This window comes from Morchella importuna, assembly GCF_003444635.1.
Source record: "Morchella importuna strain M04M26 chromosome Unknown Morimp01GS002, whole genome shotgun sequence".
In the NCBI taxonomy this organism is placed as follows: Eukaryota; Fungi; Ascomycota; class Pezizomycetes; order Pezizales; family Morchellaceae; genus Morchella; species Morchella importuna.
In genome coordinates this window covers 435,576-454,838 of record NW_025763399.1, presented here as the reverse complement: position 1 = coordinate 454,838, position 19,263 = coordinate 435,576, and the positions used below count along the sequence as shown (strand labels likewise).

General features: G+C 45.0%; 3 protein-coding genes across 3 annotated transcripts; all 3 read left to right on the top strand.

The window, feature by feature from the left end:
• Nucleotides 1–842: 842 nt before the first annotated feature.
• LAJ45_01018 (uncharacterized protein) lies at nucleotides 843–1,691 on the top strand (the record flags this gene model as incomplete). Its single annotated transcript, XM_046110616.1, has 3 exons — nucleotides 843–1,112; nucleotides 1,330–1,392; nucleotides 1,668–1,691. The coding sequence occupies 3 exons, from the start codon at nucleotides 843–845 to the stop codon at nucleotides 1,689–1,691; spliced, it is 357 nt and encodes a 118-aa protein (XP_045975794.1).
• Nucleotides 1,692–1,722: 31 nt separating this feature from the next.
• LAJ45_01017 (uncharacterized protein) lies at nucleotides 1,723–4,357 on the top strand (the record flags this gene model as incomplete). The annotated part of the gene is made up of 5 exons (XM_046110615.1): nucleotides 1,723–1,755; nucleotides 1,812–1,965; nucleotides 2,170–2,229; nucleotides 2,297–2,509; nucleotides 2,646–4,357. 5 exons carry the CDS (start codon nucleotides 1,723–1,725, stop codon nucleotides 4,355–4,357), a joined length of 2,172 nt encoding a protein of 723 aa, XP_045975793.1.
• A 12,337-nt stretch (nucleotides 4,358–16,694) lies between these two features.
• On the top strand, nucleotides 16,695–17,075 carry LAJ45_01015 (uncharacterized protein; the record flags this gene model as incomplete). The annotated part of the gene is made up of 1 exon (XM_046110614.1): nucleotides 16,695–17,075. One exon carries the CDS (start codon nucleotides 16,695–16,697, stop codon nucleotides 17,073–17,075), a length of 381 nt encoding a protein of 126 aa, XP_045975792.1.
• Nucleotides 17,076–19,263: the final 2,188 nt, after the last annotated feature.

The following is a 19,263-nucleotide window of genomic DNA, read 5'->3' as shown; positions in this document are numbered from 1 at the left end:
ACCAAGAGAAGACTTTCCCAGTGATCAATATTACGGGTGGGCCACACTGCGCACTGAATCACGAACCCTTTTGCCGAGTGGCTATATCTAACCGTAAGTAGAAATAGGTACATCTGCGCATGCGGGGCTACTATGCCAAGGCTGGAGATAATCTGAACCCTTGTTCAGGATTTGGCGAATTATATGAAGTTGCTTCATGCGCACATTACGATTCCGATCGCCACCAGAGACCATTTATGGAAAGGTGCTTGCGGCCGCGGTGTACCTTGTTGACGGCCATCTGAGGTTTGTCCCAATTGGTGGAGTTTCGGGTCTTCAAATCGATGGTTTCTTTGCTGAAACTCTCTATTGGCTTGAATAGCGCCGCATGGATTGAATAAACGACCACGCAACCTGTTCTGACTAGGTAGTACTTTTCAGCTATTAAGCCGTATATTTCCTCCACATTGTTCTCACTCATCAAACACCTAAATAGTACGGCAGTCGATCCAGAATTCGGTCTGATTATCTTCTCCAAATGATACATTGGGACTATATACTTCTTCTCACTGGCAGTTGCCAGTTGCTCTTCGCAAGCGATCCACAACCTCGATTTTCCGGGGTTTTGCTGGTAATTACAGCTGCTCTGGGCGTTAGTCTATGCGAGCACGATGCTCCATGGGCTTTACCAGGAGCATAGTACGCTGGCTCTATTATTTATGCTACGCTGAATTTGATAGTTTTTGCTCTTTCGCCCGCACAGCTCCTGCTGTTATTTGTTCTGAAAAACGGGCCGAAACCCAAAGCTGGAATCGTAGTTCTCCATCCGGATCCTAGGGCCAAGAACAACACAGAAACGATCCATGTGGAGTGAGTTACTCCGCGTCTCGAATTATGGCATAAGACTGATAAATGGTAGTATCGTGGCTGTTCATGGACTAGGATCGAATCCGGATTGGGCTTGGACCCATGATTCCGGAGTCATGTGGTTGAGAGACCTGCTGCCAAACAGCCTCCCCAATGCCCGCATTATGGCGTTCAATCACAATTCAAAATGGGATCGAGATTCATCTGTCAAGTCAATAGAGCATTGTGGGAAGGAGCTACTTGACAATTTGAATCTCGTACGCAAGGTATGCCCACCTGTACTAGAACACCTATCCCATTGTGTATAAGTACCGCCCCTTCCCCGAGCACTTGGTGAATTATCCAGAGCCTAATATAAATCCAATCCTATACTTGGCATACCTATATTATATATAGAAAAGATGTTTCTGGAGCTCAAGAATCATTTCCTACGATTCATTGTGTTCTTCATTGAAGGTGCTTACTAAGGTGTGTAATCATAAGGGGTTTGAAGATCGACCAATTATCTTTATTGGGCATAGCTTTGGGGGGATAATTATCAAAAAGGTACACCCACACTCACAATATTCCTGGTGTGGAGAACTTTTGAACCCGCTTTAGGCGTTGGTAATTGCCGGCAGGAAGCATATAAAAGATCGCCGATATAAAAGTTTCGAAAATGTCATTTGTGGCATTATATTCCTGGGTGTCCCCCACGATGGATCGCGACTAACAACCATGGGAAAATTATTATCTCATGGAACATATTGGCTTGGATCGAGTACTGAGATTCTTGAATCTCTTAAACCTGGAGCAAAAGAGCTGAGAGAACTTAATAATAGTTTTCTCGAGGGATACCGGCATGAGAATAAGATAGTAAGCTTTTGGGAGACGAAAATGACGAAAATATGGAATATACCGTTACTACAGGTAAGCAGATCACAGCCAAAACCACTTCACGATCTAACCGTATTCTTATCGTTAAGGCCGTAGATGAGGGTTCCGCCACCATACCGGGCGAAACAGGAATTCCTCTTGACGTCGATCATGTCGGCATGAACAAGTTTGAGTCTGAGCAGGATAATGACTATAAGTTGGTGAAGGTAGAGCTTGACAGAATGGTCGAGCGTGTTTTAGAAGGTTTTTAACAAGATCCCATGAATTTCAACCAGACATTTGGAAGCTATCAATGAGGAAAAAGTTGAACTGCGCTTGAAGGGTTACCCTAGTTGATAAAGCCTGGGTCAGCTCTTCATCCGAAATGCACTGTTTTCCGCAGCCCAGCTTCAAAAATTCTGATCTTGATAGTTCGGAGACCTAAAAATAACTTTTTCGTGACTGTAGAAGTAAAAAAGACCGAAGAGGAAGAGATATTATCTAAAGTACTCGACGACGAAATGAAAGGTAGTTTCCAATGATATAAGCTTGGCACTTGTAAGGAATCTCTAACTAAGTCCTCCCTACATAACAGGGTGCCTTCAAACCTTAAGCTTTGAAAAGATGGAGAGTCGTCAAGGGGATGTTGATGAGGCGGAGGCTTCCACTTTTGAATGGATCTGGGAAGACAAAACGTTCCTTGGGTGGGATGCAGAGAGTTCTGGGGTATTCTGGGTACTCGGTAAACCCGGAAGTGGCAAATCGACCTTCATCAAGTATGTCCTCGATGGGTTCATCCAATACAAAGGTAATAAATCCACTCCCAAGCCAACGATCGCCAGTTTCGTCTTCCACAATCGAGGAGGAATTCTCGAAAAATCCTCGCGAGGGTTTCTTCAAACCATTATCCACCAAATACTCTTTGAAACCCCCACACTGTTCAGACATTCTTCCCGAGTACAAAAAGCTTAAGGAAAGAGTTATTGGTGGTGAAAAGATACAATGGCAACTGTCTTCAATGTCCAAGATATTAAGATCTTTGTTACCGATCCCTCCGCTACGGCCATTTACATATTTATCGATGGATGAGTGTGAAGAAGAGTCGAAGCGACCTATGACAATACATTTGATGGAACTTGCAAGGGCCTGTACAGGTGGAAGATTGAAGCTGTTCGTCACGAGCCGTCCAGAACCCTGGCTAATAAGCATAAATAAAGCTGCGGGGGAAACCATTCGATCAATCACCCTCCAAGACTTTAACCATAATGACTTGAGATCTTATATCAACACTCGAGTGAGGTTTCTTCAAACATCACACCAGGAGTACTTGAAAGGAAAGCTTATCAGTCGCTCAGATGGTGTATTTCTCTGGGCTAAGCTGGTCATTGATATGCTGGAGAAAATAGTCTTTGGAGCCTCTCTTTCCGAACTTCAAGAGAAACTAGACTCTGTTCCTGATGAGCTCACAGAACTCTATAACGAAAAGATGAAAGGGCTATCGGACAATGAACGCACGGAGGCAGTAGAGGTGTTTCGTTGGGTTATTCTGGCAAAGCGACCGTTGTCATGTGATGATTTGCGATATGCGCTTGCAATCAGCATACATAAGGTTTCTTCAATTAAAAATCTCGAGAGTTCTGACAAGGTACAAGGGCTTTCGGATACAGAGGACCGAATACGGAAATATTCTGGAGGACTATTGGAAGTACGCTCAGGAACTGTTCAAGTCATTCATCAGTCTGTGAAAGATTTTTTTCTGAGCACGGATCATCCACTCCGCATTGGAGGGTCCATCAGTCAAACACGTTTGGCCGTGACTTGCGTATCCTTTCTGTCATTTACCGATATTGAGTATCCTCTTGAGAGGCGGTTGTCCCCTTATGCTCGCGCTTGGATAGGTCACAGTACACCTCTTTTCAACTACTCAAGAGACTTCTGGGTAACCCACTCAAAAGCTGGTGATTTACGGGATAGCTGCTACGTCAACGCTATGCGGGGTTTTCTCTGGAGCCCTATATTAGAGAGGTTGATCGACTTTTATGACCCGGGGCGCTGGTCGGAATTTAAAAACTCTATAAAGCCTCAGGTTTATATTGTTTACTATAAAAACCTCTTTCAGCTCGCTAGAGATACGACCCCAAATAACGTTTTCAAGGATATCCCAAATCTCTCTGAGAACTGTCTCCTCGCCGCAATACTTTTCGAATATGAGGACGAGGTCAGACTTTGTATAGAAAGCGGAGCCGATCTCAACGCTCAGCTAGATAGGAAGTATGGCAATGCCTTACAAGCCGCCGCAACGCGCAATGGTAACCTGAATATTGTGAAGTTCCTGATCGATAGTGGAGCCGATGTCAATGCCCAAGGTGGCGAGTATGGTAATTCCTTACAAGCCGCAGCGGTCTATGGTACACTGGGGCTTGTGAAGTTCCTAATCGAGAATGGAGCCGATGTCAATGCCCAAGGTGGCTGCCATGAGAGTGCCTTACAAACCACAATCAACGAGTCTAAACAGGATATAGAGTCTCTCCTACGCAACAACGGAGCAAAACTCCCTAGCCAGATCATGGAGATTGAGGAGGACTCTATTGACAATGTGGTTGACCTAACCACATCCCCACACGCAATTATACCCGTCGGCAATGACGAGAATTAAAACGATAATAGCCAGTTCCTCGGTTCTTAGGATTCCCCCGAACAGATTTCCGAGAAGACCCCCCCCCCCCCTCTTTCCCTAAAAACGACATTCTTTATGTCTTTTTACATGATTTCTTTCAGGCTTCTGCGAGCCTTTGTTTTCTTGCGTGTTACACTTTGGTTTGGGGGTGAATTCTTTTCATTGGTCATTTTTGGAGATGAACAGGGAGTATTTCTTTGGATATATATCAGTGCAGTCAGTCGATATGCGAATGGTTTATTTTCCATTCTCTCTTTCTCTTTCCTTCTTTATTTCCATTGCACTCTCTTTCTTCCTTTTGTCTATCTCATTTCCATTTCCGTTTTCAATCAGATCATGCAAAGCAGACGTCGCAGGGTTTTCTTCTTTTAATCTCTCATGTCTTATCTTCTAATGTTCGTTTCGGTTTCCTCACTTTATATAAGGCCGCTCATTCCCAATATATTCAGATATATCTCTTTCCACGCGCCGGAAAAGATAGGGGGCAGTACAGTGACGCGCTCCCTCCACTTCAATACCTCGTCCTGATATTTTCCGAGGAGCTCTTGATTGCATGATAACAACCAATCCCCGGGGCTCCGACTGCCGGGCAGAGATGCATACCGCGATCAGAGCCCTCGGGAACGATATCCTTCAGAATCGATCTTTATCACATAAAAGCGCGGAAATTTAGTATGTACGCGCAGGAAAATAGGGTTATCGTTGCTATTATCAGCAGTGTCAATGATCGGGTAATTATTGCCAAGACCGAGTGATGATATGTGAACCCCATTCCAAGGTGGGGGTAGATGTGCTTGCAGGACTGGTGTGCGGTGAAGTAGTAGATGGTCGGCTAGAGATAGTTTGATTGCGGAATGCATCGAGCTCCTGCTAGCGGGTGTGCGTGTGCATGGTGAAGGTACACCGATACCCTAGATCTGATATGTGCGAGTGTAGGCTCTTAGACTCGCCCTGTCGCACCCCGCGGTCCTCTGTCGGTCGGTCGCGGATTATGCATGTGCAGCTGTATGCACCCGGCGGTCTTCAGCCACCGGGACGTTGAAGTAGATTACCTATATATTTTCCTCCCGTCTGCCTGCCGGCGCACAACGAACGATATGCTTCCCCCGGGACCCACCGGGCGCCCTGCACATGTGTACAGCAATTAAGCGGACTCTATAGATCTAGTCCAGCAGGCAGACAGATGAAAGAGAGTGTCCTTGTCCGGCTGTAGATAACTGAGCCGATGTTCCGGAGTCTAGGCGGTTTGCTTGCGTTGAGAGATTCTGTGAAGCCGCGGCCGGTGCTGCGAAGAAGGCTTCGTTTACCTGACTGGAGGGTTGTTACCCGGACTATTACCTCCAATCCGGTTGGAGAACGGTCGGTAGTTGGATTGCATGTATTCGCTCAGCATGGACGGGTGCCGGAAGCTAGAAGCAAAGAGTACGGTTGTGCTGCTGTCTCTGTTCGTCTGCCGTAGCTCCTACCCGGTGAGTAAGTATTTGTGGAAGGGGTTTTCGTGAGCTGGTCTGCTGCCCTGGACATGTGGACAGTTGCGCGAAGGCTAAATCGTGCTAGATTGGCCTGCGGGGCGCGGCGCGGGGTCGAGACTGTTGTTCCTGGTGTTTTCTTCTGTGGAGAGTGTTGTTGGTTGAGGATATGTGTGCGAGGCCTTTTGCCATGCTCTGGCTTTACCGAGAGCATGTGCCGGCCTGTGTGTACGCGTGTTGTTTGTATTCTTGACCTTGCTGTGTTAGTTGTAATGTATTGGCGCGTTCTTATCCACTACTGCAGAGCCTCTCACCCCCCCAGATGAATTAAACAAAAAAAAAATCTCACCCCCCAGCACCCCATAGCGGAGCAACCAAAATACCGAGTGATGGTCTATGAAGAAGATCCCGAGTGACGCCACATGACCCACGCTGAATGGGGTGATGTTAGCTTCCGCTGGACATCGCCCATAAAACAAAACATCAAGGTGCATGCTACGTGATGCAGTCCCCTTCCACACACACACTTGTCTGTATCCACTTTCTGTCATATGCTTGCGTCGCATGAGATCGAATACACCTCCCGGCTCAATGGGCGATCGGAAGTGTAGATTTCAACGGCAAACGGTGATTTGTGCTTGCTTCAAAAGTTTATTTCGCAGACTCGCGATGATCGATTTGTAAAGAGTCTGCCCTGTTCTCGTGGGTGGAAGACGCGTGGCTGTAATAAAGCTCAGGGCTGCTAGCTATAGTGGTGTGTGAGTCAGTGGTATTATTCGTCCTGTGGTAGCTATGCTTTCGTTAGCTCTGTCCTTATGGATTCAAACTACGCTAGAGCAGAGGTAATAGGGCTATTTATCGGGATATGCGAATACCAAATTGAAAACTTGGCGCAGGGGAAAATAAAAAAAAAAAAAAAAAAAGAATAAATGGCGTGATCTCAAGTCAGTTGAACAAAAACCAGTCCTAGACACGCACACACCAAGCCCATCTGTTAGTAATTGCTCTGCTTTGCAACAAATAAAAGTTACTACGTACTTGATGTCTTAGATCTAGCGCGTGTGATAGGTCCCGCATGCTTGGGCGCGAGAATTTGCTTTCCTCCAGCGAACATCGTTTCAGAAAAGAGTTTGCGATTATAATATCTTTATGTCGTGATTCTGTTTGGTGATAGACCCATATAGCAAATGAATTTCATCTCTTCGTCGCTTTCCATATATGAACGCCACAGACACTTGTAGCCCCCCGCCCAAACAGTATTTAAACCTCAAATATTGTATATGTCGCCCGTTTCCGGGCCGACCACACTTTATCGATCTCTTACCGTAAGTGAATCTCTTTGCCTGAAATAGGCATGTGAATGGAATAAATTCTGAATCGATGGATAGCCTTGAGGACCATAATCAGTCAGAGTCGCGGATATCTAACCACATCTCGGCCTTAGATCAGCAGTGTGAGTGATCGAGCGCAAGTGGGGTCGCACAACAATCATAACTTCCGTCCGATGACCTGACCAAACGTTGCACAAGTGGAGCACAGGGTCGTAATCTAAGTTTGCGGGTGCTCGGCCATGCCCTAAACAGAAAAGGATTGAGATCGTCAGGCGATTGTTAACATCTTTGTGCAGTGGCGAGCATGTGAGTTGGATCAGGTTTTTAATATGTGCGCCGCGTTGGGGATGCTTCCGTAATATATATTTTTGTGCATGCAGGCTTAAGATCTGGGACTTGAGCACCCGCCACGTGCGATGTGGTACACGCTCTGTAGAGAAGCTTTCTTGGTACCTCGCACGGATCGGTCCGTTGAAGACTTCTGTGGATTCGGCTGCACATAGTCCACCTAGGGAAACTATGGATTTCCAAAAATGTGTATAATCATTAGAAAGAAAATTGACCTGTAAGGTAACGCTGCCATTGCCATTGAAGCCACACACTAAACTCACCTCGTGAAAGCTCTCAGACAGTTGAACATCCAGGAAAAATTGATATCAAAGGGAATGGTGTATATCGTTCATTATCTTTGGAATCTCTTTGCCCACCGTCCGTTTTCCACTTATCAAAACTAATGTTGTAGATAGTTGGGAGTTAAAACTGGGGTCCGCGTGTCTCCGAGTTTGTTCGGGGAGGTGTTTTAATGTGCAGCGGTACTGTACATGTAGCTGTAACGTCCGTTTTGTTCCTTCACAAAGTGGTACATGTAATGAATGTGGACAGATTTGATCTGATTTGTGCTGGAATACCTCTAATTCTGGAGGTTTCGATTAGATCCCTAAGGACTGCCCCTAGATGTTTGCTTTGCTCCGTCCGTTCCGGGAGGCAGTCTGTTCCTTGATTGGTAGGTCTGTGATATAGGCATTGACGGACTGAGTATCATAATGTTGTCGTTTTGGAACTGAGGAAGCTAATAATCTGTGGTTTAATTCTAACCCTGTTGCTTAACGACAGGTTATGTGTCCCTCCGAGATTAGTAAGAGGGCTATAACTACACGTAACACCTTTCTGTGTGCCTCCAAAATTGTAGCCTTATTTGCCAAAGCCACTATATATGGCCCCAAATTTTCAACTGTTTCTATACCCAGCGAATCGGAAAATGTGAATATAGTGTTTTAAAAGTCTGGAAACTTTCAAGAGGATTTCTCCTCTCATGAGGAGATTGGTTGAATATTATTACTAGCTGACGGCTCCACCGGGTGCCGATCACCATGCCTAGCCCAATCGCCTGGGAATACCATATACATAATGACTGCTCTGCCTTCAAATCATTTTTAGAGTTATTAGGATACTATTTTTTTTTCGAACTGACTTTTACCGTAGAGCCAAGTGCTTGGGAAATAGGGAAAAACAGATGCTTATAATGTCACGAGTCGATAAATCCAGTCTCCGAGTGACGAAATTAAGTTCAAATTCTTTAGTTTTGTCAGGATTTAGGACTCATCTTCTCAAAGTCAGTTATCACTGCATGATATTTCCGCATCAACTAGAGTATAGCAAAACAGGCTCATGGGGGAGGGGTGGCACCGTCACTGCTTCTACTATATTAATGCAGCTTGCTATTACCTTTACTCGATCTTGCACACCGCGAGATCGATAGATCCTAGACTTCAGATCGTACGTATACAAGACATCTCGTATTTGACCTATTTTATAGGTAAGTGAATACAAGACTCCCATATCGCAAAGACTGGACTTATTGTCTTATCTTTTTGACTTTGTATGACATATATATAACTTCGACTAAGCCATATAACCTGTATAGAGTGATACATCTACCCCCCAGCGCAAATATAACCTGAAGGCCAATTACTAATTTTTGGCATACGTGAGTTTTCATTCTTTCGTGATTTTAACGATCTGAGACTAACCTATTATATTTTCAGGGACCAAACTTCCGCAATAATGATTTCAGTTGATTTCTCTCTCGCCGTTGCCTCATCGATCTTCTTCGCCTTATGTTTTGCCGCGCCATTGCAAGATATCGGCATCGATATCAGTTACGAGAAGGACCCACCAGGTCGGGGGACAATCACCATTCTCTGGAGTTGTGTCTTCACTTTTGCTCTCTGCACCTGGACTTCTGTTCACCCCAATATACTTCCCCCCGGTTCCACCTCCATTGGTCGTCTCAAATATAAGCTTCTGTGGATGTCATTTGCAATGCTATTCCCGCATGGCATAATGCTCTGTGCATTCGGACAATGGCGTGAAGCAAAGAGACTTCACAAATTCTGGCTTGAGAGGTTCGAAATTAATGTTAAAAATCAATATGACCACATGGGTATTGAGGGCGGATTCTTCCTCTTGATGGGTGGATTCACATTGCCAAAGGGAGAGGGAGAGGAAGACGAATACATACCGGTGCTGACACCATACGGCTTTGTCACTTACGTGCAGGCCGGCATGATCGACCAGTCTTCTTTCGACAGAAGATTCATCAACGATAAAGGCAAGGCCAGTAGCGTTGCAAAGCTTGTGACGCTGGTCCAGGCGGGTTGGTTGATATTTCAGTGCATCACACGTGTCGTTGCTGGGCTGCCAATTACCCTGCTAGAGATTCATGTCGCCAACCAAGTCCTCTGCGCTGCTGTTTCATATTTCTTCTGGTGGCATAAGCCTTTGGATGTCAACGAGCCCATGGAGATTGGGTTGAAGACCGGAGCGGTGCCTCGACCATTGTCAGCCGAGCAACGACAGCAGCTTAAGCAACCTGAGCTTGTAAGGAGGGAAAATGTGTACTACTCTCAGAGTGGATACGAGATTACTGAAAAGTCACGGTCAGGCCTGCTGGTTTTGATGTTAAGGGTCATCTACGATATATCGGAATTTCTCTTTGGCAACGACACTCAAGCAAAGCTGGCAATTTCGAATAACGTTTTGAGGAACAGTGAGCAGGGCTGGGTGGTCGGGCGTTCGACTAATAAGAGCCTTATACATAAGCCAGTAGTGGAGAACGAAATAAGGATGGGCGGCGTCGCAAGTCATTCGAATGAGTCCGCATCCATCGATATTTATCGTGTGGCTCCATCTACTCGGAATCCGACATATACCTTCCTCAATTGCAAAGATACCTCAACTAGCTCACTGAGCACCAACAATACTTCGCGGATCAGCACCTCTTCGAACAATCCTGATACATCCATACCTAGGAATCTTTTGGACAAACTTGTCGTGGGGATATTCCTCATTTCTGGTGGAGGCTTTCATCTGGCTGCGTGGAATGTCCCATTCCCCACCAAACTGGAATGGCTACTTTGGATCATATCCTGCATGGGCATCTGTCTCGGATCTCTTTTTCTTACTGCTATTTTCCTTTTGACGGACTGGGAAAAACAGTATCTTCGTGCTCTGTGGGAAACCCGCTTCTATGATCATGATCTTTTGGGCCATATGTGGGCTAGGCTCATTAAAGAGAGTAGGGTAAATACGTCTTTATGGAGGTGGATGAATATTTATATATCATGGTTTCTGGTTTCTCTTTATGTTCTGTTGAGTATTTTCATAACGGTGGAGAGCTTTTTACACTTGCGTCGACTTTCTGCGATGTTTTATCAAACACCGGTATGGGACAGATATTGGCCTCATATCAGTGGTTAATAGTATAGTTATATTAATGTGGGGAATCATTTTGCTTAAATGAGCCTTTTGAATTTGTCCACACTAGAGCTTGCAATCGACCTTTTATGTATCAGTAAACGACATGATGTATGTAATGCTTAAGCCCTCATGTATGAGTATACCATGCACATGTAGTTTATGGCACCGGTTGGGATATAGACCTACATACATGTACTAGCTAGCTACATCCCAATATATCAGACAAGCTCCTCCATAAGTATATATATATATAGATTCCCCGCCCTTTGAAAGATAACTTGGATTCCAATAAAAGAAGAAAAGGATTTGTACGTAGGCAATCACCAAGGCTACCCCACCTATCTGTTTATCTTTCCTGAATTAGTTAATAGATGACATGCATGATCCATAGGTATATACGAGGCCGATAAGGGTTAGGGTATATACTACGACATAACCCCATGCAAAAAAAAAAAAAATGAAATGACTTCACCCACATGCAAAAAAACATGTTGTGCGCTGACAGGATCATGTCGATCACAAAATGCTGAGTGGGTCATCTCGGCTCTATGTATAGAACCCCGCTCCGAGAGAATTAACCATATCATCGTTCTTCTACAGTATCGTATCGAAGACACCACAACGTCCTCAAATAAAGGAAAGAATCATCTTTCTAGAATCAATGACGGACTCAGGGTTATCCCCGATTTCTTACGCAGGAAGAAATCAGCAAATACCTTGGCTCCCGGATCGGTCTCCGTACCAGTAGCGACATCTACGGGAATACCGAATAACGTCAGCCTCGATACTGATCCTACACTCAGAGCTACAATCGAAGCGTGCGCCGCTGGATTATCTGATCACGATAAAGATGCTTTTCGGTCTGCTGTGAATGTTATGGACGAATTACAGCCAATAGAGCGAGCAGATCCGTCCAAGTTGTTTAGCGCCCGCGTTGAGAAGATACTGCGCTGCGTCTGCAAATTTGTTGATTCTGTCGCAATTTGTATTCAACATAATCCTGAGATTTTCTCTCTTGTCGTTGGCGGCCTTCGCTGTGTATTATTGGTAAGCTTTGAAGACGTTGCCCAATTTTGCGAAAGAAAAAGAAAGAGAAGAGTAAAATAGAAGATAATGAATATTATTTTCCGATAGCTTGTATTGGGCTATATCGAGTTCTTTGAAAGCCTTACAAAGATGATAGAGCGAATTGGGGGACACCTGGATTATTTGTCTAAATACGGCTCGAAGGTATTCCAGAAGTCAGTGGATGTTCAAAAGGCAAGATCTCTGCTTATACACCTAGTATTATACTTAAAAGCCGGCGCTGACCTTTATCAGGCATTAGCAGCAGCATATTGTGACTTACTGGGGTTTTTTGTAGCTGTCAAAAAGGTTTTCACGAACAAGGAAGGGAGATCTTCATGTTAGTACCTGAAACTCGCAAAGCGTCCTATAGGCTGCCACATTGCTAATTTATTAAACTAGACCTATAATCGTTCACACTCTTTCTAAGGGTTACCTGGGAGCCTTTTGAATCGAGATTCAAACCGATAGAGGATAGATTCCTGGAACGCACACTCATTGTAGTCAGGTCGGCAGGAGCGGAAGACTTAGTTGGGAGGCTTGAAACGCTCGACAAAAAGGCCCAAGCAGATAAAGGCAAGACCGATATTTTGATTTCTAATTGAATTTTGCTCCGATCCGAAGGAAAACCTTGTTGACTGTTGGGCCAAAGTTGAGAAACGTCGTAAGGCGTTGGAATGGTTGTCATCAATTGATTACGAGCAAACACACCAAAGACATTTCAAAAAGCGCTTCGAGAACACCGGCCAATGGCTTATTGAAGATCCGCGTTTCGCGGAGTGGGAAGGCTCGCCTGAATCAAGACTTCTGTGGTGTCATGGTGTCCGTCAGTAACCCTGGCCAGTCCGAATTGAAGTGATTGAGTAGTGCAGCCTCCAATTATCTCCACTTACTAACCAATTTCAATGTATATAGCCGGCACAGGAAAGACTGTGTTAGCGTAAGATCATTACCGATACTTCGATTAAACGAGGAGCTGACTTGCACGGATTTAGCTCGTTAGTTGTGGAAAAGCTCTCCGCAAAATACAGATTATCGAGTGATAACGCCATATCATTCATCTATTGCAATTACAAAGAACCACAGAAGAGTACAGAATACATGAAGGCTGCTATTAAACAGCTAGCACGAAGGATGAGCGAATTTCCGGCGGATATAGAGCAACTCTACGATAATGCTAGCAACCCGGGGAACACGGAGTTACAAAATTCTTTCATCCAAATCTCGAGTTCTTTCAAACAAGTGTTTTTGGTTCTCGACGCCCTCGACGAATGTACGGAAGATCAAAAAAGTGACCTTTTTGACATTTTCCGGTCAATCGTTGCGCCCTCATCTGGCTCTGTACGTGTGAATATCAAGCTTTTCATCACTAGCCGGGAAGAACCGGATATCAAACGTGGTTTTGAAAACTTCCCGCTCATAAAGATCGAGACAAAGAAAGTTGATGCAGATATCAAATCATATGTCACGTCTCAATTAAAAAATTTGAGATCGGAGGATGCATCGCTTAAAGATGAGGTAGTCAACCAACTTGTAGCACGGGCAGGGGAAATGTATGTATGATCCAAAATTCGTTTGATTATCAGGCTAACTGGCCGCTCTAGGTTCCTTTGGGTAGACTTCCAGTTACAACATATATTCTCTCAGGTATCTGATGATGGTATCAGGCAAGACATAGGAAGCTTGCCCGAGGATATGACAGAGACGTACAAGAGAATTATTTTGTCTATCAGCAAGAAGAAGAAGCCACGGCGTGAGCTAGTAAGGAGGGTGCTTATGTGGATAGCCTATGCCAAAAGACCACTCACGCTGGAAGCGCTTCGTGATGCGGTTGCTATGGAAGCCAACATAGAAGATGTTAAGATGTTGACGTCTAAAATCCCTCCAGTGGAGCTTATCTTGGATGCTTGTAGTAATTTAGTTATGCTTGACAGTACAAATCTAGAGTACGGGTCCTATATTTCTTGGCGCCAAACGATACGATTTGTCCACTTTTCTGTGCAAGAGTACATCCTAAACGATTCAATTGACGACTGCTCCACGTTATCTATCCTTAATATCAAACCCGACGTTGCGAATGCCGAGATTTCGCAGCTATGCATGGTATTTATCATGTTTTGTTGGGTTCATAAAGACCCGAGTCGCGCTTATCCTGGCCTTTGCCGTTATGCCTATAACTACTGGGACCAGCACACCCGTACTTTGCCCTATATTAACAACGAACTAATGACAACAATACATAACTTCTTTAAATCATCTCTCTTTTTCACCCTTAAAACTTTTAACCGAAACACCGAATTCAACTGCCACTATATATTCGAACGCGACCCCCATACACAATTCTCCCCAGTTCTTCTTGCACTCATCTTTGACCTCCCCCTTGTTTCAATATACCTTGAGAAGAACCACGATATATCGTACTATCCCGATGACCAATACGCAATCCATTGTGCTGTTAGGAAAGGTTCATGCGAAGCCGTTAGATGACTGTTGGACGATAAAATATGTCACATTAATGAATTGGGCATTAATGGAGAAGTACCGATTTACTACGCACCTAATAAGGAAGTGTGCCAATTCCTTCTGGATAGAGGCGCGGACGTAAATGCACAGGGAGGGGAGTACGGGGATGCTCTACGGGCGGCCATAGCAGCCAATCATAAAGAAGTAGTACGTCTATTGTCAGGCAGTGGGGTGAATGTGAATGCTCAGGGTGGAAAATATGGGGCTGCTCTCTCGGTGGCCACACTCTTCTTCGATGGCAATCACGAAATCGTGGAGCTGTTGCTAGATAGAGGGGCAGATGTGAATGATCCGTATCTTTTGGTCGAGGCGGTGGGAATGTGGAGTGATGAATTGGTGCTGTTGCTTATAGATAGAGGAGCGGATGTGAATGCTGAGGGCCAATACGATGGACACCCGATGAATGCGCTGGGGTTGGCAGTGAGACTTGGGAGATCAAGCACCGTAAAGCTTTGCTAGAGAGAGGGGCGGATGTCAATGCCCATGCCGGGTGGCACAAAAATACGCTACTGGCGGCGGCTGCCATACCCGAGTGTTATGAAGAACACACGGAAGTGATCATACAGCTGCTGATCGATTATGGAGCGGGTGTTGGCGGCCAGAGTGAAGGTGAGGGAGAGGTGTATGGGAGTTCCCCTCGGGAAATCGGGGTTCTTGGTTGTGCACGTGGAGACCCCAATCCCGCCACCGAAATCGCGGCCGGGGACTGATTCCCTGATGTGTTGGGAGGTTAAGATATCTTGAGTAGTTATATATTTACTTGTTTAACATTTTCGTTTCCGTATACACAAAGTTCATGTCTTGTTTATTACGATTATTGTATTTTTTCTTATATTTGGTCACTGAGTACGTACACAAATTTCAGGCTCATACTTAAGGCATTCCAGAAATGAATCTCCGGACGTTTTGGGGGCCGGGGGATGATCAAGTGTTCGTGATTTAGTTTTAACGTGAGTGCTCAGTACTAGTGTGGCGCACCCATAACGTTGAACGTTGAAATTCAAAACAACGAAAAATATAATATAGTTCGTGACTCTATATATAAAAAAAGGTAGGTCGTTAATCTTATTCTTCATTGATTCCGAGCGCCATTCATTGGTGATCATGGGGAAAGCCTTCTCTTGGGGGTTTTTTGATGGCCCGCCGGTTGTTACATATGGACTCCGAAATTGGAATCATGAAGAATTTTGGAGGGTAGCTGTATCATGTAAGTATTTACATTAGATAAGATGTTACATAATTACATACTTATAGCATGTCCCAATTCTACGTATCCATCAGAGGTAGCTAATTTGTACCGATAAATGTAGTGGAAATATTATGTTTGGACTAGAGGTTCTCTCGTGTATACCGGAATCAATTCATAATTATATAATACTCTCCCTGAATTTATATCTATACTACCAATTCAAACCAGTTTGGTGAATCAAATAAAGCTTTACGTTCCTCTTTTTCCTGCCACTCCGGCCTGGGGCGTTTTGCCTTTGGAAGTACTTTCCCGGGCAGAGAAAACAGAACAACCACTCCATTGAAGGCCTCTTCCGGTATATTCCAGTACACCCTTAACGTCCTATATAGGGATCCTGTGTGTAGGATTGGGTCGTAGGCCAATCATCACCCGCCATTTGCGAAATTTATTTTCGTCATGACCTTTTATATATTAGGGGATTGGAGATGTGTTAGGAGATATCTAGAGGTAAACGTTAAACTCTACGACCTTCTCAGAAAGACCGATAAAAGCCTTTTTAAGAAGTCTGCATTATTATTCTCTGCACTCCAAACATGAACTACTTCGTGCGCCTACTAGGGCTCGTTTCCATATCGACAATACGACTGGTAGCACCAAGCTTGTTCAGAACCTCGCGGGCTCTTAAGTCCAAGCGGCACTGAATACAGTATCTCTCCGCCAAGCATCACCGGAACCGAGTGATTGCGTATGACCCAGAAACATGTGCACTTGAGTGCTGTTCATCCTAATCTTCAAAATGATTTCAAAAAGCTACTTCTAGCTCCAGCACTTACGCAGTACACTTTCATGTGCTAGGCCCTCTCCCTTGAAACTCGTCCTCTAAAGCTAGGTTCCACCGCTATCAAGTACGTATAATCTCCGCATATATAAAACAACTCCCCACCCCTTGCGCACCTCCGATAATTAGCAAACATTTCCCAATGGCACGGATACGCAACCTCCCCTACTACGCCTACCTGCGGTACTGCATCCACCGACTCCAGGCACATATAGACGCAAGCAGTAGGATCACCACCTACCTCTCCACGCAGCGGGGAATAGAGGAGTACGCCTACCGCATCACTCTGAACAACACCCAATTCAACGCCAGCGGTGATTTCGAAACCTGGGCACGGCGTGACGAGAAGCTGCGTCGAGGCCTCGGGGGCCTGGAGGCTAGGGCGGTGGTTTTGGGTAGAGCGGAAGAGGCGTTGCTGGTGAGGATGGAGGTGCTGAGAGATGCGTTGTGTCAGGTGCAGAAGGGTGTATTAATTGTAAAGGTGAAGAAGGTACATGTATGTAGAGTATTGTGGGGAACATGATATGCAACATCAGGAACCATTCGGCCAGACGTTACCTGGGAAGTGCAGAGCTGCGCGGTTGGAAACGGTGAGTTTAGTACAGCGTGATTGGAAATGTAAGATCTCGGTTTTGGTGTTTAATGTTTATACCTTGTGAAGATAACCCTATATGGGCGCTGCGCTAGTCATAATTTCAGTAATTCCAGTTACATAATTCTGTACTGAGGCCGCGAACTTTGGCTAAATTAAGGGTAAAGAAACATCCATAGAGGGGCTTTCTAGTTGAGGCCATATGTAAGATTGAAAACTGACCTCCATAATCCGCTTGAAAGCTTCAAACATCCAGTTGCAGTTGGAGTCGGAGTCAAGGATCTATTGGGTTGTATGTATGCTTATGTAACAAGATCGTCAAAAGTCCAAACCCGGTTTCTGACCCGGGAAAAAAAAAAGGTTGTGAAGAACTCTCTGGCGGGGAATTGAACCCCGGTCACTCGCGAGTTGGTTGACAAGCGAGTATACTAACCACTATACTACCAAAGACTACATACTAGTCAAGGTTTCTTACAATATCAATCTGAATAAAAAAACGCAGGATAATGACACTATGGCATGCTACAGAAACCATAGACAAATCTTTCTCTCCTAATACTTTATAAGTATGCAGGATATAAAGTATCTGGCTACTTAGACTTGGACTCAGCACCATATGAAATATCAGCTATGTAGTTGATTTTAACTACTGGATCACCCAACTGTACCATAATGTAGCATCCTGAAAACGAGCATTCATGAGATGCATATGCGCAACCAGCGCTAGTACTGTCGCTTGTTACGAGACCCGGGAATGCCTTGTTGGCGTACACTAAGATTCTGACAGTCATATCGCATTTTGTGAGACAGATACTTTCTCTCCATCTATCCCTGTAGCCATTCCCCCCGTGTGCTCCTAGAAACAGTGTGCTCCTAGAAACAACGTGCTTAGGATGGTATTTAATATTTATATATGAGCCGAACATTTAACCCAATGTCAGCCAGACGATGCGGGTCCTGCCGGGGCAAACTCTCTTCTCGAATTTTGAATACCGCTGCCTGCGATGCGACGATGTGCACTTCTTCATGTCACTGATGGTTCAAATTGCAAAAGGGGAAAGGACTGCTTCCAGATGAGGTATAGTTAGTCCCGTGTCACGTGTATCTCACCACTCGTCACTCGCCTCTAGGCAACTGCAGTAGGCAACTAGCACTGCGTGGGGTAAAGTGGGGAACAGTTCTCATTCGAATTGATCATCCCCGAAACCAATTCTTTTTTCCATTCAGGGTGGATTTCCACTGCATGCCTTTTCAGCCTCATCTATGTTTGGTGTTCCTTTATGTAACCTGCATGCTCTTAGACAGTGTTGGTGGCGTCTACAAATGTGCACTTTTGTCCTCAGCCCGCGTTTTCTGATTGGTAGAATGCTCTTTCCCCCTCTTTTTGTTTTACCAGATGTTACTCACGCGTTAAGAAGACCCTTTCTTCTGCTTGGTGCAGGGCATCCTAGGATCCTGGAATGCGCCTTCTCGCTAAATACGGCACACAGGAGTCCCGAGAAAATGGGCCGTACCTAGAACCTCATGTCCCCAAGCCCGGGATAAGGGATAAGGCCGACAGATACACGACCCGCTTCCTCGATTCAGACAGCGACTGTTCAAACCCAGGTGCATGTCTTCAACCATGGCTTTTTTCAACTCCTTTTTGGAGTAGGCAATTCCCTTCGTGACACACTATGGACCAGGCTGGTACATATGTATGTGTATTACCAACAGCAAAACCCACGGATACTACGTTACACACAGCCTTGTCTTCCCAGTTTGTACGAGGACGTACATAAGAGATGCCCCCTCCCATCTCTCCCCCCTGGTGGGAAAGGGATTGACATTAAGGCTATCGTCGCTAGTGTTGCTGGTGTGTTGACCCGGGAATATATTATATTGTGGCCCGCCCTGGAAGATCGATCTGCTAACCTTATTTTTCGCGGGTAGAACGCTTGTTGTTTATCGTTTGCGTACACTCCTTTTTGTGCTTGCTTCGCTGTGTTTGGCTTTCTTCTTTTTTTGAGTGGTAGGTTATCTTTCTAAGGGATGTCAGAAATATCGTCTAATAATGCTCGAATAGTTATTGCGCGCGCGGTTTCTTTACCGCGAACGATTAAACTCAACGGAGGATACA